This window comes from Balaenoptera physalus, assembly GCF_965194825.1.
Source record: "Balaenoptera physalus genome assembly, chromosome: 19".
Lineage (NCBI taxonomy): Eukaryota > Metazoa > Chordata > Mammalia > Artiodactyla > Balaenopteridae > Balaenoptera > Balaenoptera physalus.
The window spans coordinates 48,647,211-48,673,923 of NC_138900.1; the positions used below are offsets into that span (position 1 = coordinate 48,647,211).

Here is a 26,713-nt window from a genome sequence, read left to right on the forward strand (position 1 = left end):
TTTATTAAATAATAAAATATTTTAGAAAAAAGATAGCTGTTTAAAGCAAAAATAATAACATTACTGGGCAGTTTATAACAAATGTAGCAGTAAAACGTATGGCAATAGCACAAAGAACAAATGGAAATGTAAGCACACCATTGCAAAGGTCTTACAATATTACATGAGTGGAATGATATTATCTGAATATAGACCATGATGAGTTAAAGATGTGTATTATAAATCCTAAAGCAATCCCTTAAAAAACCAAGAATGTTTAGCCAATAATCTAACATGAGATATAATAGAATATTTAAAAATAATATAAAAGAAGGCAGGAGAGCAGGAATAAAAGGAACAAAGAACAAATGGGACAAATAGGAAGCAAATAGCAATATGGTAGACTTAAACCCAAACATATTAGTAATTACATTACATGGAAATGGAATGATCACATCAATTAAAAAGCAGAAATACACAGGATAATAAAGACCAAAGTATATACTGAAACCCATGCTAACTATAAAGACATAGGCTGTAGGTAAAAAAATATGTCCAGGGACTTCCCTGGTGGCGCAGTAGTTAAGTATTCACCTGCCAATGCAGGGGATATGGGTTCAATCCCTGGTCCGGGAAGATCCCACATGCTGCGGAGCAACTAAGCCCGTGCACCAAAACTACTGAGACTGTGCTCTAGAGCCCACGAGCCACAACTACTGAAACCCCCGTGTCTAGAGCCTGTGCTCTGCAACAAGAGAAGCCACCACAATGAGAAGCCTGCGCACCGCAACAAAGAGTAGCCCCTGCTCGCCGCAACTAGAGAAAGCCCATGCACAGCAACGAAGATCCAATGTAGCCAAAAATAAATAAATAAAAAATAAATTTAAAAAAAGAAGAGTATGTCCATCAACTGATAAATGGATAAGTAAAATGTAGTATACACAATGGAAAACTCTTTGGCCATAAAAAGCAATGAAATACTGATACATGCTGAAAGATGAATGAGCCTTGAAAACATGCTAAGTGAAAGAAGCCAGTCACAAAAGACCACATATTATGTGATTCCATTCTTATGAAATACCCAGAATAGGCAAATCTATAGAGTTAGATAGAAGATTGGTGGTTGCTTATGGCTGCGGATCGGAGTGTTCAGGGAAATAGCTAAAGGGTACAGAGTTTCTTTTTGAAGGAATAAAAATATTCTAAAGTTGACTTTGGTGATTATTGCACATATCTGTGAATAAAAACTACTGAACTGTACACTTTAAATAGGCAAATGGTATATGAATTACATCTCAATAAAGCTATTTTTTTAAGAAAGGAAAAAAGTACTGATATATACTACAACATGGATGAACCTTGAAAATGTGCTAAATGAAAGAAGTCAGTCACAAAAGACCATGTATTATATAATTCAATTTATATAAAAAGTCCAGAATAGGCAAATACAGAGAGACAAAAAATAGATCAGTGGTTGCCTAGGGTTAGGGGAGGATGGATGGGGGAATACAGAGGGTGACTGCAAAATGGTATGGAGTTTCTTTTTTGGGGTGATAAAAATGTTTTAAAATTGAATGTGGTAATGGTCACACAATTCTGTGAGTATACTAAAAACCAATGAAATGTATACTTCAACTGGGTCAATTGTATGGAATGTGATTTATATCTCAATAAAGCTCTTACAAAGATATATATGTAGCAGGATACTTACTCTAGAGTTGGTTACACTGGTGAGAGATTAAATATTTTCTAAATGTCCATCAATAAAAGACTAGTTAAATCAAATATGGTAATCTATGATATTGAATACTACTCAGTCATTTAAAAGAATAAAATTACTATACTAAATTGGATACTGTGTTTTTATTTTTTAAAATGCAGGCACATACAAAGACACAAAGCATACATATATAGTAAAAATATAGAAATGGGGCTTCCCTGGTGGCTCAGTGGTTAAGAATCCGCCTGCCAATGCAGGGGACACGGGTTTGAGCCGTGGTCTGGAAGATCCCACATGCCATGGAGCAACTGGGCCTGTGAGCCACAACTATGGAGCCTGCACTCTAGAGCCCGCGAGCCACAACTACTGAAGCCCGCATGCCTAGAGCCCATGCTCGGCAACAAGAGAAGCCACTGCAATGAGAAGCCCACACACGGCAACGAAGAGTAGCCCCCGCTCGCCTCAACTAAAGAAACCCTGCGGGCAGCAACAAAGACCCAATGCAGCCAAAAATAAATAAATAAATAGATAAATTTTTTAAAATATGGAAATGTGTGTATGTGTATATATACATACATAAACGTGTATATATACAGTTGACCATTGAACAACATGGGGCAGTCGAAAATCCACATATAACTTTACAGTCAGCCCTTCAAATCCACAGTTCCATATCCATTGAATCAACCAACCTGAGACCCTGAGACTGTGTAGTACTGTAGTACATATTCATTGAAAAAATTCCATGTATGAGTGGATTCAAGCAGTTCAAACACCTGTTGTTCAAGGGTCGACTGTATGTGTGTGTGTGTGTATATATATATATATATATATAGAGAGAGAGAGAGAGAGAGAGAGAGAGAGAGATTATTACTTCTCCATTCTTTCTCTTTCTTGAACCCTTATTATACAAATGATAGATCTCTTGGCTCTATCTTCCATGTCTCTTATTTTATCAGTCATCATTTCCACTTTTTTTTTTTTAAATATTAATTTATTTACTTATTTATTTTGGCTGTGTTGGATCTTGGCCCCTGCGCGAGGGCCTTCTCCAGTCGCGGCAAGTGGGGGGCCACCCTTCATCGCGGTGCGCAGGCCTCTCACCATCGTGGTCTCTCTTGTTGCGGAGCACAGGCTCCAGACGCGCAGGCCCAGCAACTGTGGCTCACGGGCCCAGCTGCTCCGCGGCATGTGGGATCTTCCCAGACCAGGGCTCGAACCCGTGTCCCCCGCATTGGCAGGCAGGCCCCCAACCACTGTGCCACCAGGGAAGCCCCCATTTCCACTTTTTAAAAATATTTTTTTCTGTGTTCAAGGATGATTCCTCAAGTATTACTAATGAATTTTAAATTTAAAACAATTAAAATAAAAAGTAACTTGGCAAGAAAAATATTTTACCCTCCAACCTGTATTATTAAAAAATATTTGAAAAAAGTTCTACATTCTTTGAAACAAAGAAGCCAACCTCATTTCCTTCTCTTTCAAGCTGTTCTATTCTGTGTAGAATTTCCTTCGCTTTCTTCCAGTAATCTTCAAGATTCTTCTCTTTCATATTTACATCCTTTAATTGTTCTTCATTTTCATCAAAAGAATATTCTCCTAGACTTAGAGATAATTTCTCAGCTTTATAATATGGGAAAAAATAGTGAGTTTATCCATTACTAGAAATGTTATTTTAACACTTTAAATAAGGACAAACTCATACCCCATACCCCCTTCTCTAAATTTTGCACATCCAAACCATCTTAACTGCCTAAGTGGTACTGAAAATAAGTGGAAAGCAAGTGCTTGGCAGAGGCTGAGGACACAAAGAGTCATAAATTAGACTTTACTCTTCAGAATTACAGGGAAAAAAAAATGGCAAGAAAACATGTTATGCTGGGCATATAAACACCCTCAGGTTTATGGCTACTGGTTTTAAAGTAGTTTTTTTTTAAACACAGTTTCCATAAAGTGGTTCCTTGCTATATTCTTTTAAATTCTCTTTTTACATATTGTGGCAGCAGTTTTCTTCCAAAAGACCAAAATCCTTTTCATGGCCACTTCCTCTATGCTCCAGCCATCAATTCCTTCAATGCACCAGGCTCCCTCCTCTCACAGGACATTTATGCCTCACTGTTGCGTATGCCTGAGACACTGGACCATAACAAACTCCTTTCTTTTCACCTAATTAACGCTCTACATTCAGATCTCAGCTGAAGAATCACTTCCTCCCAAGGCCTTTTCTGCTCCAAGTCTAGGTCACAGTCCCTGTTACAGGTTAAGATCTGTGCTCCATCCATTCTTAACCTGTATGTTAATTTATAATGACACATTCATTTTTGGGATTATTCAATTACTACCTATTTCTCTAGTTACACTAAGCTCTGTAAACACATAGACTGTTGTATCTTATCACTGTATCCCTAATGCCTAGCACAGTGCCTGGCAAATAAGAGACACTCAAACATTTTTTAAATAAATAAACGAAGGTACTTTACGTTATGATTTAATCATAAGTCACTTGTAGTCCTCAAATTTAAGTCCTACAGCTACATCTGTCCACACTGCATTAAATAAGAGAATTATCTATACTGTTGTTCTCTTCCTTATAAGTTTTTTAAATGCTGTAGTACTCTAGTTGTCACGTCAAAATTATATAATCTGCTTTTCAAATGTAAGAAGAGCTTGGGAGCTAAAGGGGCTTGGTTCATCAAAGCACATATAATTCTCTTGCATAAACTTTGGTTGGTATTTTTTTAAAGTAATAGTAAACTTACTAATTTTTTTGCAGTTGTGAAGCACAAAAGTGGCAGCTTTGTTTAGTTCCTCGTTCTGAGATTCAGTTAAGACTTGTATCATGAGTGGAAGCCCATTGCTTTTAAAAAGGTCATACTGATTTTCCTCTGGAAAACACATCAAAGATTAAAGCAGAAGAGAGTTACTTACTTTATTTATTTATTTATTTATTTTTTTGGCCACACTGCGCGGCTTGCAGGATCTTAGTTCCCCGACCAGAGATTGAACCCTGGCCCCGGCAGTGAAAGCGCGGAGTCCTAGCCGCTGGACCACCAGGGAATTCCCAATAGTTATTTTATCTCAAACTATATGCATGAGGTCATAATTCTTCCTTGTGATAATTATGAACATAGTTCAAATTTTAAAATACAGAAAAACAAAGTTTCAAAGGTATTTTCAATTTAGAAAATAATCTACTTATATAAGATACCTAAGTCTCATAAGTGATAATCTCTGAAACATAGCCACAGAGCAGTGTCACACCTCATAAGAGTAAACAAACTGCCCTCACTTGGTTTAAAAAAAGGTTTCGCTGTCAATTATACCTCAATAAAAAAATAAAAATTAAATTAAAAATTTTAAAGGTATAGTGAATCCTAAATTATACAGAGGTGAAGAGAAAGTGTAGAGAAATAAACAAATGGAGAGAAAGGAAAATGAGGGAAGAGAGAGCAGAAGAAGCAAGAGAGAATAAAAAGAGGGAAGTGGAAAAGTGGGAGGAGGAGAGAGAGGAGATTGGAGGAAGACAGAAGGGAGAGAGGAAAGTGAAGAGGGTTGGAAAGGAGGATAGTGGAAAGAGGAAGAATGGCAGGAAAGTGGAGAGAAGGAGAAAACGGAAGGGGAAGAGAAAAAAGAGAGAGAGGAGAGAATGTTAAGTAGAGAAAGAAAGATAGAACTTTCTAAGGTTTTCAACAAGGGAGAACACGATCGTATCTGTGCAGCAGTGTGAAGAGTGGATTGAAAAATGGAGATAGAAGGAAGAGGACACAGGGAGGAATCTATTGCAATAACATTGGTGAAAGATGTTCAGGGGCTGAGGGCTTAAATGGGGAAAATAGCACTAGAACTGAGCAGAAGGGGATAAGGAGGGGTAAACAGAAGTAGAGCCACAGGTCTTAGGGACTGACTAAATACCACGGCTGAAGAAGGATGAGGAGCAAAATGACTGGTTTGGGGACTAGGAGAAAGGCAGTACTTTTAAGCTGGGTGGGTGGGGAGGAATAGTGTATTTCCACTCCACCGTTTTAATAAACACACTAAATAAATCCAATACTTACCACAATCCTCTGTACAATGACCAACAGTAAGTATGATACTAAATTTTTCTCCTGAATCCAGACTTTCATGAAGCAGTAATGCCAGAAGTTTTGAAACAATGTGGTACTTGGATAGTACTACCCCAAAAGTAGCTAAAAAAGGAAAAAAAGAACAAGTACAAACTTAAAGCATATAACTATACATATAGTATTTTCCAGATATTACATTATACTATTTTTCAGATCTTATCCTGGGAGAATGACATTATATATCTACATAATATCTAAAATTCACATCTCATATAATATCTAATATATATGTATATATATGTGTGACTATAAACAAATTCATTGTAATAAAATGGTGGCTTATATAGCCCTCATTAATTCCTCTTCCCATACTAAAGACATTATGCTAAAGCAAGTTATTTGAAGAATGCTTTCTTCTAAGTTGTCCTGCATAATGTTGTGAATATGAAGTAATAATACTACCTTCCTAAAAGCTACTTACTCTCACCTTACATACCTCATCTTATCTAGATTGACAGTAAAGACCTTCCTATGAAATCGATTCCTGCCTGTCATTGAAATACAGTATTAACTGGCCACGGTTCTACTGACGTTAATGATGCAGTGAAGCATACCGAAGCGATACTGAGATGTGAAAAATTCAAGAAGTCCACCAACTTAAGCTACACTTCTCATGGTTTTGTTCTTCGTGTGTATGTGTGGTGTTTTGTTTTTTTTTAAACAGAGTTCAGAGTTTAACTACGGACAGCAAGAAAAAGGTTGTGAATTCCTCAGCAGACTACATCTTAATAATTTTTGTATCTCTAGAGCTCACATAGAGCCCAGCACATAGCAGGCCCTAAATAACTGATTTTTTTTTTAATGATCTACTTTTTTCAGTTATTTGTGAATGTCGAGAGTTGCTTATTACAGAGATTTATAGACTATCATTCCTCAGTATCTGTACATGTGAGAAGCAGCCATGAGTTCAAGTTTGGTTCTGTTACTCACTGGTTACAGAAGGGTAAGTCTATCTCACGCTTATCAGATAGAGGCATACCTTAATTCTTTACCTCACTTTTTAAAATCTATAAATTGGGCTTTCCATTCCCTATGTCTCCAAAATGTCCCTTGATTTCTCATCTAAACTTTTTCATTTAATGCAGCTTTTTAAGTAAAACAAAGGTTTAGGACTGACAGACTCCTATCTTGATTCTATCATCAAACCTGAAGTCAGAAGACCTAGATTTGAATTCTTAGGGAAGTCATAACCTCCATGAGAAAATAAGGAGTTGGACTAGGAAATTTCTAAGTTTCTCTCCCACTTATGAGAAACTGGAAGTCCAATCCATGTTAGCGTTCAATCTATCATTTCAACATCCACCATGCTGAACTGAAGCAAAATGCAATTGCAGAAAAATTACTAAGCGTTTTCACTCACGATTATCAGCAATACATGCATCCACTGTCTTTGTCACCACCACTGCAAGCTTAGCACTGGAAAGAGTCTTGTGTGAATCAGATTCCAACTGCACAAGAACTTGAGACAATACATCCAGTCCACCCACAGATATAAAGTATTTCTGCACATATGCTTAAGGAATAAAGTAGCAGAACTATTATACTTCAAACAAGACAAGTATATGGTTTCATTAAATTAATTTGCACTAAATATAACATTAACTTGACTTTTTAAAATATTTACTAAAAATCCCAAAATTAAAAAATGAAAAATCCAATCTTTACCTGTGCATATACATAATCACAAGATTAATTTTATTTACTTACATAAGAAACTCACTTTGACATAGTACAACTACATGTACAGTACAGTACTTCTTTCTTGTATGTTAGATATCTTGTTTCATTTAGCAACAACTGGTATATTTTGCAAGAATGACATTATTAAATTCAAGTCCTTCAAGAGCTATAAAGAATAGATTCATTCATTTAGCTTGGTATTACAATTAGCAAGCTGCCTATTTTCTGAATTCCAACATAACTCATTCCTCAAATCTGAATCAACAAAGGGCAAAGTAATTTAACTGTTTCCAAAAAACCACATATTTCATCCATCTTATTTAAGCCTAATTCTTTTACTTCTTGGAGCATTAAAGTATAACATATTGTTGAAAGTCATAACAACTATTCCAAGCAAAGATTGGATGACAGATACATTTTTTAAAAGCCTTTAATCTTTTGTTCCCCTGTAGGAAATGATTTTGATGGGAAAGTACCCCACAGGTCTGTGCATTCAACAGCCCCTATCCCAGCAATGGGCATATAACAAATGGATATATGGGCTAGTGATTATAATTCTGTCACAAACCTTCTTCCCAGTCTACCCTAGTACCACAAATTGAGCCAGGATGATTTAAACACAAAAATTACTTTTTGTATTGTTCAATAAAACACAAAAATCTTAATCTAAAAACATCATGTTCAAAAATTTCTACATCTGGGAACAGAACTGTTAGGAAATGTTATTTAAGGATAAGCAAACATTTTCAATATTATGGAGACTCCAAAATAGGCTTCTTTACTACAAAGTATTTTCATTAAAAAAATCTTTAAAAAAGGAAGTATCTTAAAATTCTTAGATGAAATTGGGCACTATGTTACCACAAAGATTTTCAGTTATAGCTTATGTAATGAAAATTCAGGCTTATAAGCAGAAGAACATCCTAGTCTACACCTGTACACTGAATATTTCAAATTACCTCTAATCTATTTCATGTCAGTTTGCTCAGAGTAATAAGGTCCTATAAGTAGGACACAGCAGTATTACTCATCTAAGTTGGTACTTAAAGAAAGAGGAAATGTCAAAGCATCATGGCAATAGATTTCAATTTTTGAAATTATAGAGATATGCTCCTTTGCATGTGAAACATGACTATTTGCTTTAAACATCTGAATATAGATACACACCAGCAACGTGTGAGAAGGTTCTAGTTGTTCCACATCCTCATCAATATTTAATATCACTAGCCTTTCTACTTTTAGCCATGCTAGTGGGTGTATAGGGCTATCTCCTTGGGGTTTTCCTGGGTACAAGTTCTTTATCAGATGTACATTTCACAAATATTTTCTACCAGTCTATGGCTTGCCTTTTCACCTTAACAGGACCTTTTGAAGAGCAAAAGATTTTAATTTCAGTGCAGTCCAATTTATAATCTTTTCTTTAGTGGCTCATGCTTTTTGTGTCCTAAGAAATCTCTGTCTACTCCCAAATTATAAAGATTTGCTCCTATGTTTTTGTCTAGAAGTTTTATAGTTTTAGTTCTTACACTGAGGTGTAGGGATCATTTCAAGTTAATTTGTGTATACCGTGTAAGGTAAAGGTTGAGCTTCATATTTCACAGACAGATAAATACTTTTTCCAGCACCATTTGTTTCTACCTTTTCCAACACAGAGTTACTGTGGCACCTTTATAGAAAACCAACATTTGTAGAAAATCAATCATATATATATGTCTATTTCTAGGTTCTCTACTTTTTCCATTGATCTATGTCTACACTTACACCAATGCTACACTCTTGATTACTGTATAGTAAGTACTGAAATCAGGTAATTAATATAAATCCTACAATTTTGTCCTTTTTCAAAATAATTTTGACTATCTTAGCCCCTTTGCATTTCCATGTAAATTTTAGAATCAGCTTGTCAATTTCTGCAGAAAAGCCTGTTGAGATTTTGATGGGGAGTGCCATGAATCTAGAGGTGAATTTGAGAAGTGACATTATAACAATATTGAATCTTACAATCCATGAATATGATATCTCTCCCATTAATTTAAGGTTTTCTTTATCTCAGCAATGTTTTATAGTTTTCAGCATATAGACATTGCAGATAGACATTGCAGATGAAATCACTAAATGTATCCCTCAGTATTTTGGTTTTTTTATATTATTGTAAATGAGTTACTTTAAGTTCCCAAGTGTTGCTAGTATTTCCGTATATGACCTTGTATCCCGCAACCTTGCTAAAATCACTTATTAGTTCGGTAGCTTTTTGTAGATTCTTCGGACAATCATGTCATCTATGAATAAATACTATATTTTCTTCTTCCTTTTCAATCTCTATGCCTTTTATTTCATTTTCTTGCCTTACTGCACTGACTTGGATGTCCAGTCAAATAATGAGAGTGGCCATCCTTGTCTTTTTTCCAATCTTAGGGGGAAAGCATTAAGTCTTTCACCATTTAAGTATGTTAGCTGTAGTACTTTGTAGAAGCCCTTCATCACATTGAGGAAGTTCCCTTCTATTCCTGGTTTACCAAAATCTTTTGTCATGAATGTATGTTGAATTATGTGAAAAGCTTTTCCTGCATCTTTGGAGATCATATAGTTTTTCTTTTCTAGTCCATGTATATGGTGAATTTCCTAATGTTAAACCAATCTTGCATTCCTAAAGTGAATGCCACTTGGTCAGAATATATTATCCTTTCTATATATTGCTGGATTGATTTGTTAATATTTTGTTACGGATGTTTGCATCTATGTTCATAAAGGATATTGGCCTATAGTTTTCCTGTAATGTCTTTTTCAAGTTTTAGTATGGAAATAATGCTGCCCTTAAAAGTTTGTTGGGAAGTGTTTCTTCTACTTGTATTTCCTGGAATAATTTATGTAGAATTTTTTTTCCTTAAATGTTTGGTAGAATGCACCAGTGAAGCCTTTTTTCTTTTATTTTCTTTTATTTATTTTTGGCTGCGTTTGGTCTTCGTTGCTGCGTGCGGGCTTTCTCTAGTTGTGGCGAGGGGGGGCTACTTTTTGTTGCAGTGCGCGGGCTTCTCATTGTGGTGGCTTCTCTTGTTGTGGAGCACAAGTTCTAGGCACATGGGCTTCAGTAGTTGTGGCACGCGGGCTCATAGTTGTGGCTCGCAGGCTCATAGTTGTGGCTCGTGGGCTCTAGAGCACAGGCTTCAGTAGTTGTGGCACATGGGCTTAGTTGCTCTGAGGCATGTGGGATCTTCCCGGACCAGGCCTCGAACCCATGTCCCCTGCATTGGCAGGCGGATTCTTAACCACTGTGCCACCAGGGAAGCCCCAGTGAAGCCTTTATGACCTGGAATTTCCTCTGTGTTAAGGTTTTAAACTACAAATTCAATTTCGCTATCAGATATAGGAATATTCAGGTTATCTCTTTCTTCTTGAGTAAGCTTTTGTAGTTTGTGTCTTTCAGAGAATTTGTCCAGTTCATTTAAGTTACCAAATTTAATGGTATAAAGTTGTTTCTACTATTCCTTTGTTATCCTGTTAATATCTGTTAAGATATAGTGATATCATCTCTCATTCCTTATAATTTGGGTCTTCTATTTCGTGGTTAGTCTGGATAAAGGATCCATTTTAGTGATCTTTTCAAAGAACTAGCTTTTGGTTTAATTGATTTCTCTACTCTGTTCTTTTTCTATTTCATTGATTGCTAATCTTCTCTTTGTTATTTCCTTTGTTATGCTTACTTTGAGTTTAACTTGCTCTGTTTTCTAGTTTCTTAGGTGGAAACTAATATAATTGATTTGAGACCTTCCTTCTTTCCTATGCAAGCCTTATTGCTATAAATTTCCATCTAAACACTGATTTTGCAGCATCCCACTGTTTAATTTTGTGTTTTCATTACCATTAAGTTAAAAACATTTCTAATTTCCTTTATGATTTATTTTGTGATTCATAGGTTTGTATTTTTATTTTGATGTGGGTTTTTTTAGTACTGTGTTGCTTAATTTCTAGATATTAGGGACTTTTCTAGATGTTTTACTTTTATTAATTTCTAATTTAATTCTATGTGGTCAGAGAACACTCTCTGTGGGTTTTTACAGTTTTGCTGTCTAGGTGTTCTGTTTTGTGAGGCTATATGGGAAGATTCAAAACTATGCTCCCACCACCATCTTCCCATATCTTCATAACAATATCTATTTTTAAGATTTTCTATGTATAAGATTTTAACTTATACAATAGTATAAATGCATCCAAAATGACACAACTTACTGGAATTCATTAATTCAATAGGTTTTTGTTATGCTTTAAAATATGTTTTTTCAAGTATAACCTAGAGAATAATGAATACTTACTGTTATTTGCAAGAGTGAGTCCAATAAATGAGCAAATAGGGCGAATTATCTCAGGTTTTATGCAATTTATTAGCCAGTCATTAGCATGTGGAAAAAGTGAAGAGCAAAGCATTTGATTTTCATCTGAAAGGAGAAAAAGGCAATCATATTTTAATATACTTGGAAAATATCAGTTTTTTATTTGTTTTTATCTTTATTTTTATATATAAATATTTGAGATAATTACCATTTTGAGGATTGTTGACACAGACACACAGAGTACTACACACTGAAGACCACAACTGATAACTCTGGAAAACATTTTCATCTGACAAATTCAACTCATATTTTGAAAGAACTGTCCTATTAGGTTAAATAGAAAAGGAAGTAATTAATACAAATGTGTTAAGGTCTTAAGAAATGAATAATTAATAACAAGAAATGTATATTTACTTACTTGAACAACTGTGATAGAACTGAAATACAACCTGTTTCTCTCACAAGCGTCTGTCCAGTCCCTTAAAAAAATAGCCATATATTACATGAATATGACTTCTGTTTAGAAAATAATTTTGTGGAAATGGAGAACAACATTTAAGTAGTATTTTTTTAAGTAGTATTTTTAATAAATAACTTTCAGTCACTTTAAAGTATTATAAAGTACAATAGAGAATTACAGTAGGTAAAAATCTGTAATCAAGATTATTACGGAAAATACATTACTTACGCTTAGAGAATGATAGTATTCAAATTTCCTCTAAAAATTGCAAAACACTTATTTTGCATGGTTCTGTGTTACAATACCAAAATATCTTCCAAAATAGAAAAAAAATTAATTCAAAATATAAAAACAGAAAAAATAAAATCTAGAAGCATTTAAAATGCATATAAAATTTCTAACAATTTAAAGATTTAAATAAGCAATGTTAAAAAAATAACCTTAGCCTGGGCAATAGGTATACAGGAACACTCTATACACTACCCTTGCAACTTTTCTGTAAATCTAAGATTGTTCCAAAATAAAAACTAAAACAACAACAAAAACAAAGTAAAACTTTAGCCAAGAGCTACATGAAATTTAACACCATTGCTGACTGATAAAATGACCTTAAATACAATGATAATTAAATGGCCAATTCAGTGGAAAATCAACCAAACTAATTCATTAAATGCTTCTCTTTTGCTTTTAAAGCTGTTTCTTTTCAATGTTAATTAAATAATGCAAATCACTTTAGTATTTTTTTAAATACTAAATTAATAAATATCAAACAATTAAATGCATGCTATTAATTCTCCTTTCTTTAAAGCCGTAGTTCTCAGAAGTTAGTAAGATTAAAAAAGGTACTGACATAAAGACTAGAAAAAATGGACTAATAATGACTGTTCTAATTTATTATTTTTTAAAATATTTCCATAACATAAGAGAATGTACTTACTATTATTTGAAACTAGAACCAAAATAACATAGACAGACATTCTTTTCAAATTTGTGTTTGAATCATTGTTGGATAAGAACCAAGTTAAGTCTTCAAACAATTCTGAAGTGCACAAAGTCTGCTGACAGTAAACTGAAATATGAAAATATAATTTTAATTTCTATGTATTAGCACAGACAAGTTTTAAAATATGCTGAACAAAATATAAAATTTCCATATGGATGATTCTCAACCAGATCTCATTTCACTGACATTTATTAGTCATACAACAAATTCTGACAATCTTATGTGCTTACTCAATTAACAGACCAAAGAAGCAATATTTTAATCAGAAGTACTTGATCTAGGTTCGAAAACATGTACTGCAATCTCATAGAATTTCCAATAAAAGCCTAACTGAACAAAAATTTAAAATAAAACATGACCAAAATATTGAGGATAAGTAACAAAACATAGCCAAAGAAAAATTTAAGAAAATTCAGAAACCTGCTTTAGAAAAGAGGGACAAATGATACTTGTGGTATTTTTAAAGAGAGTTTTCTAGATATAAAAATATCTTTCCCAAAGACAAAAATGATACCTACATGACAGGAGAGGTTTTTTGGTGATAATCATGCAATAAGCAGAATTTTTAAAAAATAATTTGAACACATATATCCAGTGTCTAGAACAGCTTTTAGACACTCTCAAAGGCAAAGGCAATGTCTTATTTATCCCCAATGCCTAGCACACAGCTTGGTTCTCAACAAGTGGTGAAGAAATATTTAACGGTTGAAAATATAAGAATATAAAGTTATTTGACAAACTGATAGTTTAGATTTAACCTCATTTCAGGTATGCTACAGAAAAATGTTTTTGTTGGCCATACAGAAAGCATATTTATCCACATACGAGATGGCTGTAAGTTAACTTCATATTTTGATTCAAGTACCTGGATATATAGATAATGAACAGAATAGGAAAACTAGAAATAGACTCATTAAGTGATAATGGTAGCATCTCAAATCAATGTGAAAAAGATCTACTTTTAATAAGAAGTGTTGGGATAGCTGGATTGCCATGTTAAGAAAAAGATAAAACTGGAACCATTCATCACATCATATCCCAGGAAAATTCAAAAAGAATGAAACATGTATAACTAAAAAATAAAATCACACAAGTACCAAAAGAAAACATGGATGGATTCCCCTATAATCTGGGAGTATGGAAAAATTTCCTATGATTCAAAATCCAAAAGCAAAAAAGGGAAAGAATGATGAATTTTATTTTTATAAAAATAAAAAACATTTGTATGGCAAAAAAAAAAAAAAGATAAGCATAGTAAAAGACAAAGTAAAAAAAACGTTTCCAACTAATGGCAAGAAAAATTGTGAAAGATTTTGAAATGGATGATAACAACTACTGAATGTCCTGTCTAGCACACCCTTCTAGATTATTTGTGTCTTTTACTGTCTTCGGGCTATTTTATAACTCTGTAAATTGCAGAAAACTGATATTAACGCAAGTTATTCTTGTCCACAGAAATGCAAAACATTTCCACCAGTAGAACATAATTGATTTTTGACCTGCAGACACTGACCAGTCATGTGCTTATTCCTAAATTTCAGCTTTCCTAAATGCCTATAGTATTGTTTTTTGCCATTACTTTTGAAACAGTTGTAACATTTTACTTGTTCCCTCATTAGTTAATAAGATAAATAAATATTTGGTATGCATTAATTTAAATAAAATACCTGGATAAAACTATCCAGACATGTAAAAAAGGAATTGAATTCTAAAATTATTTTTTAGTAGTTTGTTAAAGTATAACACAATGATTAAAGGATAGTGAAATAAAGTTTTCATATTTTACCATTTTGTTCTGCAACAGCTCCTAATGTATATAATGCTGCTTCTTTTACCATACTATGTTCACTTGACTTTGCAAGATTTTTTACAAACATCAAACCACCAATTTCCAGAAAATAAAGACTTGCATTACCTGTAGAGTGCGCAGACAAAACAAAGAAGAATATTTATTATAATTATTATTTTAAGGACAATAAATCACATGAACCTAGTAACATAATATGTAAAGTAACTGAGTAGACGAGAAAGAACTATGCTTATTTCATATATCACAATATTAAACAACTAGAATCACAAATAAAAATTCACTATCATGTCTTACTGTTTTGTTGGCAAATTGAATGAATAGTGACAAGAGCTTCCTTTTGCGAAAAAGCATTGTCCATTTGATACTTCAGACACTCCAATAATAAGTTCAGGTCAGTCTTCATTTCTAAAGAACAAAAATTTCATTATTTTAAACCAAACATTTCCTTTCAAAAACTAACCATTTAAATTTCACCCTCTAAATACATATCTTTGTATTTGCTTTTTAAATATGTATTACTTTTTAAAATCTAATAAGCAATAAAGATATGTAAAAGAAAGATGTTCCTTAGATAATATAACTTGAAATGAACTTCTTATAATTATTTGATTTTCCCTTTGCATGAAATATAGGAAAAGAAAATCCAAATATTATTTTCTTTAATTAAAGCCACATTGGTTTAAATATCTGCTATTTAGAGTGAACTGAATGAAAATGAAAATACACCATATTAGGGGCTTCCCTGGTGGCACAGTGGTTAGGAATCCGCCTGCCAATGCAGGGGACATGGGTTCGATCCCTGGCTCAGGAAGATCCCACATGCCACGAAGCAACAAAGCCCGTGTGCCACAATTCCTGAGCCTGCTCTCCAGAGCCTGCGAGCCACAACCCCTGAAGCCTGGGTGCCTAGAGCCCATGCTCTGCAACAAGAGAAGCCACCGCAATGAGAAGCCCGTGCACCGCAACGAAGAGTAGCCCCCACTCACCGCAACTAGAGAAAGCCCACGCACAGCAACAAAGACCCAATGCAGCCAAAAATAAATACAATAAATAAATTTTAAAAATACCTTTAAAATAAAAATAGTGTTTTCTGAAGTGTAGGAAAGATAAGCCACAAATGGAGAAAATACTTGTAAAGCACATATCTGATAAAAACATATCCAGAAAACATATAGACCTTTCAAAACTCAACAACGAGAGCAAACCACCCAACAAAACAACAAGCAAAAGATTTGAACAGACAAAAAAGATATACAGATAGCAAATAAGCACATGAAAAGCTGCTCAACATCATTAATCATTAGGAAAATGCAAATTAAAACCGTAAGGAGACATTATTACATGCCCACTAGAATGACTAAAATATAAAAGACTGACCACAACATATTTTGACAAGGATACAAAGGAACTATAACTCTCATATACTGCTGGTGGACACATAAAATAGTACAACCACTTTGAAAGTTTAGCAGTTTCATAAATTGTTAAACATACACCTAAAATTTGATGCAGTCATTCTACTCCTAAGTACTTACTCAAAATAAAAGGAGATATATGTACATACAAAGACTTGTACACAAATGTTCATGGTGACATTATATGTAATAACCAAAAATTGTAAACAACTGAAATGTCCATCAGCAGATGAATGGATAAAGAAGTTGTGGTATAACCATACAACGGAATACTATTTAGCGATAAAAAGGAATTAACTATTCATACATACAACCACATGGATAAATCTCAAAATACTTATGCTGAGTGAAATAAACTACACACAAAAAAGAGTATACGATAGTATACTGTACAATTCCATATATTGAAAAAACACAAACTAGTCTACAGTAACGGAAGGCACATCAGTGGTTGCTTGGGGAAAGGAGGTCCAGGAAGGGACAGAAGGGAGGTATTACAAAGGGACACGAGGCTATGTTCACTATAATGATTGTGCTGATGTTTACACAATGCTGGGTATATACATATGTTAAAATTTATCAACATACAAAATTTAAATATTTATTTACAACTAAAAGGAAACAATAGACAATCATTTTCCTATAAAATTCTTTACAATAGCCTTTAAACAATTTCTTCTCTTGGTTTTAAGGATTTAAATAAAATTGTACATAGATTGACATAATGCTTGAATTAATATTTAAAGTTTTCAAAGATATAGGATGAAGGGAGGAAAAAAATATAGAGAAGCACACTAAAAAAAAACAACTAAGATCTATTGTGAATCAATTAGTCTTCCCCCTGACAGAAATTCAACTGGCAATTTGGTTCAATGAAATAATTCATGACTCAATTTGTTAGTAAAATATCATAGTACAAAGGTTATCACTGAGTTGTCTTGGAGTAACAGCAAACTTTTATTGATCATGTTCTACATTAATAGAAACCATAAGAAGGTTAGTGTGACTGTATAGATATCAATAAGCCATTCATCATCAATAATATGCCAAAGAGGATTTTTGATGGGGCATGGTGATTTTCAATTCTAGGCACAGAAACTTTTTATGTACTTTTCTTAATTCCTTCTGTACTTCTTTTTCGTACTTTAATATTTCCTATCATAATCCCTCCCTTCCCAGACAAAGCACCTACTGATATCTACAACTGGGTTTTTATCTTCTCCAGGCTATGCAAGCTAGCTCCTTCAATAATTCCTGAAGACAATAAACAAGCAAACAAAAACTGAAGTGTATACAATACCAAAACCACAAGCAATAAAAGAAAATTCAATAAATTGGACTTAAAACTGAAAATTTCTGAGCTTCAAAAGGTATCATTAAGAATGTAAAAAGACAACTCACAGACTGAAAGAAAATATCTGCAAATCAGATATATCCAATAAGGGGTTCGTGTTCAGAATACATAAGGAACTCCTAAAACTCAACAGTAAAAGACAACCCAATTAAAAAGCATGCAAAGGATTTAAATAGACATTTCTCCAAAGAACATATACAAATGGTCAATAAGTATATGAGAAGATGCTCAATATCATTAGTTCTTAGGGAAGTGCAAACTAAAGCCACAATTAGGTACCACTTCACATCCACTAGGATGGCTATAATCAAAAATAGTCTAACATTCTGACCAAGGATTTGGAGAAATCGGAACCCTTATACATTGCTGTGGGAATGTAAAATGGTACAGCTGCTTTCGTAAACAGTCTAGCAATTCCTCAAAAGGTTAAACATAAATTTACCATAGATTCAGCAATTCCACTCCTGGGTATATACCCAAAAGAAATGAAAACATATGTCCACCCCAAAACTTATACATGGATATTCATAGCAGCGCTATTCATAATAGCCAAACAATGGAGACCCAAATGTTCATCAACTCTTGAATGGATAAATAATATATGATATATCCATTCAATGGAATCATTCCACAAAAAAGAGGAATGAAGATACTGAGACAACATGGATGATCCTTGAAAACATTATGCTAAGTGAAAGAAGCTAGTCAAAAAGGCCCACATATTATATGATTCCATTTATATAAAATGTCCTGAATAGGTAAATTTAGAGACATAAAACAGATTAGTGGTTGTCTAGGGTTAACAGGGGTGTGTGTGTGGGGGGGGATGTGACTGCTAAAGGGTACAGGTTTCTTTGAGGGTGACGAAAATGTTCTAAAATTGATTGTGGTGATGGTTGTACAACACTGTGAATATATGAAAACAAGTGAACTGTATATTTTAAATGAGTAAATTATGTGGTATGTCAATTACATCTTAATAAGTTTATAGGTATACATATATATATATTTTTAATTACTGGTATGCTCTGCAGTTGACCTAATGACTGAAGTAGTCCCAATCACAGTTCTTTTGGGTGATTGATCTGGATGCTGGGAAAGAGACAGTCTCTCTCCTTTGCAAGTCTCAAACTGTATGTAAATTTGGTTATTCACTTCCAAGGCCAAATCTGGACCCTTGTCATTAGTCAGAACAGCTCTACCACTGATATTTTCAACTCCATTATTTCATTTTCTGAATATTACTCCTAATTCTTTCAACTGTCTTACTTCCTTATTCTTATATTTACTCCTTGACCCCTATGATCTCTACTTCCTTTACTCGTGTTCTCAGAGACTTGGTTTCATTTCCTTCCCTCTTCATCCCAGATCCCATGGTTCATCACCTCAACCATTATCTTGCTAGGATTTCTTTGACCCCTTGTCCTTCTACCAAACATGTTTTATAATCCTAATTGTGACTCAAAACAGTTTCTTTTCTCTGCTCTTTCAGCTCAAATTTGGGCACTGCTAAAAGGAAAAAAAAAAAATTCAGCAGTTATACCATTGCAAATATTTGGTATGCATTCCAGGTTACACTCCCCAACTCTACTCAGCAACCCCATCCATGGTCAGCTCCATCTCCAATTCCCTTCTGTTGTTTCTCGCATTTTCCTCAATGGCTACTCCAAATCTTCAGCTCTCTTCAAACCTCATCTCTTTCTCTTCCACTTCATGTTTTAATTTCGGGCCCCCCAGAAGTAGACCATGAAACAAAAATTTGAGTGCAAGTACTGTTTTGAAAAGATGAAACAGAAAGGGAAGGTAGACACAAGTAACCCCACCAGGAAACTCTGGGAGCTAGGGTAGAGCCATGTGTCTCAGAGTCATCCCGGTCGAAGTGTGAAGAGTATTTATCCATCAGCTCCCGTCAGTTGTTTAGGGCTGATTCCAGAGAATAAGCCATTAATTATTTGGCATCTCTGGCTCTGCCTTGCTCTCTGGGCAAAGCAGGTTATAAATGCTATAATAAACTCTCAGTCAAAAAGACACAGATGTTAGGCTTCACAGAATTCCCAGAACACTTTCCACAACACAGAATTCCTACAAAAATATCTGCAGCCACACCCATTCTTACCTTTTCCTCTACAATATCACACCAGGATCCGGCTCCCATCCTGTTCATGGTTAACACATTCACCTGTGTTTTGGGATCCTGCAGTGACTACAACTACAGCTGGCCCATGAACAACACGGGGATTAAGGGCACCGACCCTCCACTCACTTGAAAACCCACATATAATTTGTAATCCGCCCTCCATATTTCTACATCCTCCTGTTCAACCAACCTCAGATCATGTAGTACTATCAAAAAAAAAATCTGAAAATAAGTGGACCCACACAGTTCAAACCCATGTTGTTCAAGGTTCAACTGTACTATAGTGTTTTTCTTGCCCAGAATGATTTCCCTCTTCCTTCTTGTGGTTCCTTTGGCGAACACTTCCTCACAACTCTGAGTTTCCCAGTTGTATGAACTGATACGTTTTCTTTTTTTTCTTGAACTAGTTTGAGTTGGATTTCTCTCGCATACAACTCAGAAGGCACTATTACAGGCCTATGACCTTCATTAAAATATATTCATTTAACAAATCTTTATAGAATGTCTACTATGCATCCACTCTGTATCAGATAGGGATTCTGATTCCAAGGAACTCACAATCTGGTGATAGAGACAGAAGAGGATGTAAGTAATTCCCATAGTGTGATAAATGATCTGAGAGGAGCATCTCCAGCAATTATCCCGTCTTTCCAGTTTCTTCAATTTCTCCCTCTCCATAATCCCCATTCCCTTTTCACATATTCTCTTATCTCTCTACCTCTTATAAGACTCCTTAACATTACATCCTCCCTCTAGTTAATGCCATATATCTTCAGACAAGCTTTTAAGAAGAGTAAGCTATTCATACTGTCTCCAGACTATTTCCCACCCAGACCTCAATATACTGCAATCTGGCTGAAATCTATTGAATTTACTATTAATAAAACAAAAGACCTCCTAAATGAAAAATCCAGTGGATACTTCAGTCTTTATCTGTGATATTTAACACTGAGGCTCTTGGGTAATCTTTCTCAAAGCATTCTCCTAAGGCTGATTTCCAAAATACCTCATTCCTGACCTTTCTGAAATGTTTTTTCAGTCTTTTTTTGAGGGTCCTCTTCCTCAGCCAAACCCTGATGTGATGGGGTGCATTAGGGAATACTATTCCCCATCCTTTCCTATTTTAATATTTCCTCTCTGGTTAACCTCCTTTATGCCCATGAATTAAATTTCCATTTTTCTGAGGACAGCTCTGAAATTTGATGGTGGTCCTCTCAGGTTTCCACTGTTCTTATATATACCTCCATTAAATCAGCTATCATATGGTATTCTAATTATCAACATGCCATCTCCCATTAGAATGTCAGTTTCCTGAAGTCAGTGTGACAGGCACAGAGTAGATGCTTAATAAATATTCATGTAAATTGCTGAACAATTCTTTCATTTCCTGGAGCCTGTCAGATAATCTGCAGTATATCCCACAAATACACTATAAAACAAATTCCAGATATATGATCTATAAATTTCTCACCTTGTATTTTCTTTGTGTCCTCACTTTCCATGCTTGTCTGCATTCTTTTACCTTATATTTCATCTATAAGATAAAGGGATTTTCTCAATTTAAATCAATTTTGAGAATTCCAGAATTATATATGCAAAGGGGTAGGAAAAGAATAGTTTTCTCAAACCAGAAAAGCAAAGATTGAATCTGAAACTTATTAAGTGTTTGTGGTATTAGGTATGATTAAGTTCTCTGAGGCTCAGTTTCCTCATCTGTAAAATATAAATTTCCAACTTCATAGAGTTGTTATAAGAATTAAATTTGAAAACATACATAAATGCACCTCGCACTCTTAAGTACTACAGGCATTCAACACATTTTATTAAACAAACACACGAATGATTGGTTGACTGAATCTAGCTGCTCCACTTCTGGTTCTCCTTCCTTATTTTCTTTTCTGTAAATTTTTATCCCATCATTTCAGATTGGGCACTCCTCCATGAATCAGAGGTTTAAAACACAAATAAGCACACACTCTTTAGATGTGCATTTCTCTTCACAAGCTTAGCTTAATACTAAAATTTTTTCTAATAAATCATGGTTATTTTCAAGCTTAAACCTCTGTTTATATTCATTAGACGAATTTAAAAAATAACTTGCAACCCTAATACGGCCTCTCACATTCTTTAAAATGCTAAACTGATTTTTTAGAAAAATACATCAGAGTCCAATTAATTTCTTAGAGCAATAAATCAGGACTCACAGAACTCTAAAATTCTTATTTACTCCAGCACTGGGTGGTTAAAGAGAGATAGTTAATTATCCTTTCTATCTTTCATTTTAACTCTCAAACTGAAAATTCCCAAACAAAAAATTTAATGATAAATATGAGAATCTTTTACAAAGTAATATACAAATATTTACTAGTTTTGTCATTTTTTTAACCTAAATATTCCATTTAAAAAGGAATGGGTAGGTACATCACAGTATATCCACAGGATAGGATATTGTTACAAGAATATTGACATTTACTTGAAATGTTTGACAGTATGGAAAATGCTTATGTTACAATGTAATCAAAAGAGCAAGACTCAAAATTTTATCTACAGTATGACCCCAATTATGTAGAGGCAAACATAAAATAAAACTAGATGGAAAATAGCAACAATATTAACACTAGTTGTCTTTAGCTGGTGGTGTTTTATTTCACTGTTTTTCATTTTTCACAAGTTTTATAATAGAAGCTTCTAATGTTCAGCAAGCCCAATGATAGGCCAGGCTCTATAAACCCCTATAAACCTTATAAATACTATCTTTTTAGTCTTTACAACAACCCTGCAAGGGAGCTATAAGGATAAAGATAGATGAGGAGAAAGTAAACAATTTGCTCAAGTTCAAACAGCTAGTAAGCGCCAGAGCTAGAATGGGAACCAAGAAAATCTGAGGCAAGGGCTACACTCTTATCCTGTTATACTGTCTCCTACATATAATTTGGAGACATATTATAAACAGACATACTATATATAAATGAAAATTTACAGGAAAATTTACATCCTTTTTAAAGGTTGCATTATCTTTGAGCAAATGGGTTAGGATTTGGAAAAAGACTAGATTAAAAAACAGCCTGTTAAAAAAAAAAGACGTATCACACATGGAGGTTTTTGCTTTGTGAGGGAGTTTAAGGACTATTTCCTTAGTTTTAATTAGTCAATCTATTCTGCTTTTTAATATAATTTTCATATTTAAAGAGGGGTATGTTTTAAATTGAAGCTGACAACACAAACTACCTTCTGTTCCTCTTTGTCTGTCCTTCTTACACTGTTTTCTAATAAATGGTTACTTTGCACAGTAAAATAAGATAAAGTGTGCCAAATATCTAGTAGCATTAATACAAGTCATCTATTTACCTGCTACATGCTTAAAAACATTCACAGCAAAGGACAAGTTATAACTTCCAAGAGAGGGATAACTATAAAATTATATTTAAAAGTATAAAATATAGTATAATCCCAAGAACAAAATCATCTGCCCAATAAAGCATATTATTAAGTATTTTCAGTAACTTAGTGAATAGATGCAAACTGCCATGAACAAGATTTCAAAATTATTTACTGTATTCTCACAGGGGGAAAAAGGGATTTTTTTCCAGGTAACAGGAAGAAACCATTCTACTTACAGGTTGCACTCAATCAATTCCCCAAAATAGTACTGTTAAATTCAAATTTAAGCAAGAAAATGAACTGAACATTCCTCTTTTACGTGGCCTAGAAAATGTTAACAGGAAAAGCCTTTTGAAATCTAAATAGCACTCCCCAAAATATCTGAAAGATAAATGACATCTTTCTGTGCATAAGGCTGGCAGGGCTGAAAATCCCACCATATCTGCCACCACTGAGTTGTTGACAGTGGATCCTCAGCTTGGGCTCATACCAAGCGGAAACTTTTCCCTAAAGTAGGAGAGGCAAGGGAGAAACGGCCAAGATGCAAGTAATGTAATGTAAACTTTCTGTTAGAATAGTTTAGATTGAGAAAAAACAGTCAATCAGGTCCAGAAACAGTCTGAGGGTACCAGGAGCCATTTCACTACAACATCAACACTCCCGGTCTCAGGAGACTGGAGCAGCCGTTCCGCATTCATCCTCATCACCTCATCCCAGTTTCCACAGGTAACCGATAGACATCTTTCCCAGGAGAGAAGACTAACTCCACCCTGTTTCGTCAATTTGCGCTCATTAACACCACGGCCTGGCTCACCTAAACAGCTGGAGGAACTCCTTTTGAAGAGCATATGTGGTCCCTCGGGCCCTTCCCTCTTAGACCAGGGTTCTCCAACTCCTGCAGGGACGGGGCCGCTGGTTAGCGACCCGAGGCCGGCTCCACCACAGGCGATTCACCGGCAGGGCAGCGGGTGGGTCTGAAAGTCAGTCCCGTTAACGTGCCCTCCCCTTCAGGTGATGCGGAACACAGGGTCCCACCCCCGATCTGAGAAACAACTGCCCCAGCAGCGCCCACCCCCTTCATACATCAGAATCACCTGGGGAGGTGCCCGAGTATTCTTAAGTACAATCGGCCAGGCTCTAGCCGCCTAAGTGGTACGTGACAATTCTCTTTTTCCCTGTGCGGGCCTCAGCCCGGGGCGACCGCCTCCTCAGGCCCCATCCCGCCTCATCACCCCATCCCCTCATGTGGGTCGGTTAAGAAGGTTAGAGCGGGGCGTTCTGCATCCCAGACCTTCCACAGGAGGCGACGGGCGGGTTCCGAGGCGGGGCTGAGGCAGGACCCGAACGCGCAGGGAATGGAGGCCGTGGCCTTTACCCTTAAGTCGCAGCGCCTTGGGATTCGCCCTTTTTCCCTTGCCGCCCGCCTAGCACGACGCCCGACCTGGTTTCCCGCCGAGAAGACCTGGCGCGCTTCGGTGGGGCGGGACTTCCGGCCGCCCCGCCCCCACGCGGAGTTTCTCGCCGGCCGCTACTCACCCACTTTCCAAAGGGCAGCGGATAGCAAGTGTGCGCCTGTTTAAGTAGTGGAAAGTCACAATATGAAGGGGAAATCCTGTAATCTCACTGCTCCCTGTGTAAAGGGCTTTCTTTGCTCGGAGGGGCGTTCGCCCGAAGGAGTTAGGAGAACGGGCTCTGGGGTCGCTGAGGCCGGCGTCGTGGCCTCGGGTAGGTGTGCGCAGGCGTGGGGAGGAGGCTGTCTGAGCCCCAAGCGCTGCCATCATTAGTCTTTTCCAAACTTCCCTCCCCTTTGTATCCTGTTCTTGTTTTCTGATAAAACTATACATCTGAAATATGTGTCTTTTTTAAATTGTATTTTTAAAAATTTATTTATTTTTGGCCGTGTGTGGGCTCTGTCTAGTTGTGGCTACTCTTCGTTGCAGTGCGTGGGCTTCTCACTGTAGTGGCTTCTCTTGTTGCAGAGCGTGGGCTCTAGGTGCACAGGCTTCAGTAGTTGTGGCACACGGGCTCAGTAGTTGTGGCTTGCGGGCTCTAGAGCGCAGGCTCAGTAGCTTGTGGCACACGGGCTTAGTTGCTCTGCAGCATGTGGGATCTTCTGGAGCAGGGCTCAAACCTGTGTCCCCTTCATTGGCAGGTGGATTCTTAACCACTGCGCCACCAGGGAAGCCCCTTTTTTTTTTAACATCTTTATTGGAGTATAATTGCTTTACCATGTTGTGTTAGTTGCTGCTGTTTAACAAAGTGAATCAGCTATATATATACATATATCCCCATATCCCCTCCCTCTTGGCGTCTTCCTCCCACCCTCCCTATCCCACCCCTTTAGGTGGACACAAAGCACTGAGCTGATCTCCCTGTGCTATGTGGCTGCTTCCCACTAGCTATCTATTTTACATTTGGTAGTGTATATATATGTCAATGCTACTCTCTCACTTCTTCCCAGCTTACACTTCCCCCTCCCCGTGTCCTCAAATGCATTCTCTATGTCTGCGTCTTTATTCCTGTCCTGCCCCTAGGTTCTTCAGAACCGTTTTTTTTTTTTAAGGTTCCATATTTATGTGTTAGCATACAGTATTTGTTTCTCTCTTTCTGACTTACTTTACTCTGTATGACAGTCTCTAGGTCCATCCACCTCACTACAGATAACAATTTCTTTTTATAGCTAATATTCCATTGTATATATGTGCCACATATTCTTTATCCATTCATCTGTCGATGGACACTGAGGTTGCTGCCATGTCCTGGGGGAAGCCCCTTTTAAATTGTATTTTAACAAACAGTGATGGTATTAAGATGTCCACAGCTAAAATCTGCACGTGCCTTAAATTCATTATTTAAGATTATAAGAAAAAATATTTTAAGCTATTTCTAATGTAACACAAGACCTTTTTTTTTTAAATTTTTAATTTATTTTTGGCTGCATTGGGTCTTCATTGCTGCGTGTGGGCTTTTCTCTAGTTGTGGTTAGCGGGGGCTACTCTTCGTTGTGGTGTGCGGGCTGTGCGGGCTTCTCATTGCGGTGGCTTCTCTTGTTGCAGAGCACAGGCTCTAGGCGCGTGGGCTTCAGTAGTTGTGGCACACGGGCTCAGTAGTTGTCGCTCACAAGCTCTAGAGTGCAGGCTCAGTAGTTGTGGCGCACGGGCTTAGTTGCTCCACGGCATGTGGGATCTTCCCGGACCAGGGATCGAACCCATGTCCCCTGCATTGGCAGACGGATTCTTATCCACTGCACCACCAGGGAAGTCCATACAAGACATTTCTATGATAAGTAACTTTGAAATAGCAAGCCAGAAATAATGAACTC

At 35.9% G+C, this 26,713-nt stretch overlaps 1 protein-coding gene across 13 annotated transcripts in view; it reads right to left on the reverse strand.

The window, feature by feature from the left end:
- TERB1 (telomere repeat binding bouquet formation protein 1) overlaps positions 1-26,692 on the reverse strand; it is a 48,572-nt gene extending 21,880 nt beyond the window's left edge. For 8 of the 13 annotated variants that reach the window (XM_082439597.1, XM_082439605.1, XM_082439608.1 and 5 more), the window contains exons 1-12: positions 24,206-26,692; positions 21,482-21,544; positions 15,399-15,509; positions 15,081-15,209; positions 13,229-13,360; positions 12,250-12,310; positions 12,040-12,155; positions 11,814-11,936; positions 7,184-7,336; positions 5,755-5,886; positions 4,459-4,584; positions 3,165-3,322 (exon numbers count right to left, since the gene is read on the reverse strand). In XM_082439597.1, coding sequence (XP_082295723.1) covers positions 3,165-3,322; positions 4,459-4,584; positions 5,755-5,886; positions 7,184-7,336; positions 11,814-11,936; positions 12,040-12,155; positions 12,250-12,310; positions 13,229-13,360; positions 15,081-15,209; positions 15,399-15,509; positions 21,482-21,524 — 1,284 coding nt within the window. In that variant the 5' untranslated portion in view covers positions 21,525-21,544; positions 24,206-26,692. The remainder of the gene's footprint in view (positions 1-3,164; positions 3,323-4,458; positions 4,585-5,754; positions 5,887-7,183; positions 7,337-11,813; positions 11,937-12,039; positions 12,156-12,249; positions 12,311-13,228; positions 13,361-15,080; positions 15,210-15,398; positions 15,510-21,481; positions 21,545-24,205) is intronic. The other 5 variants (XM_082439596.1, XM_082439601.1, XM_082439603.1 and 2 more) reach the window with 5 other exon arrangements.
- Positions 26,693-26,713: the final 21 nt, after the last annotated feature.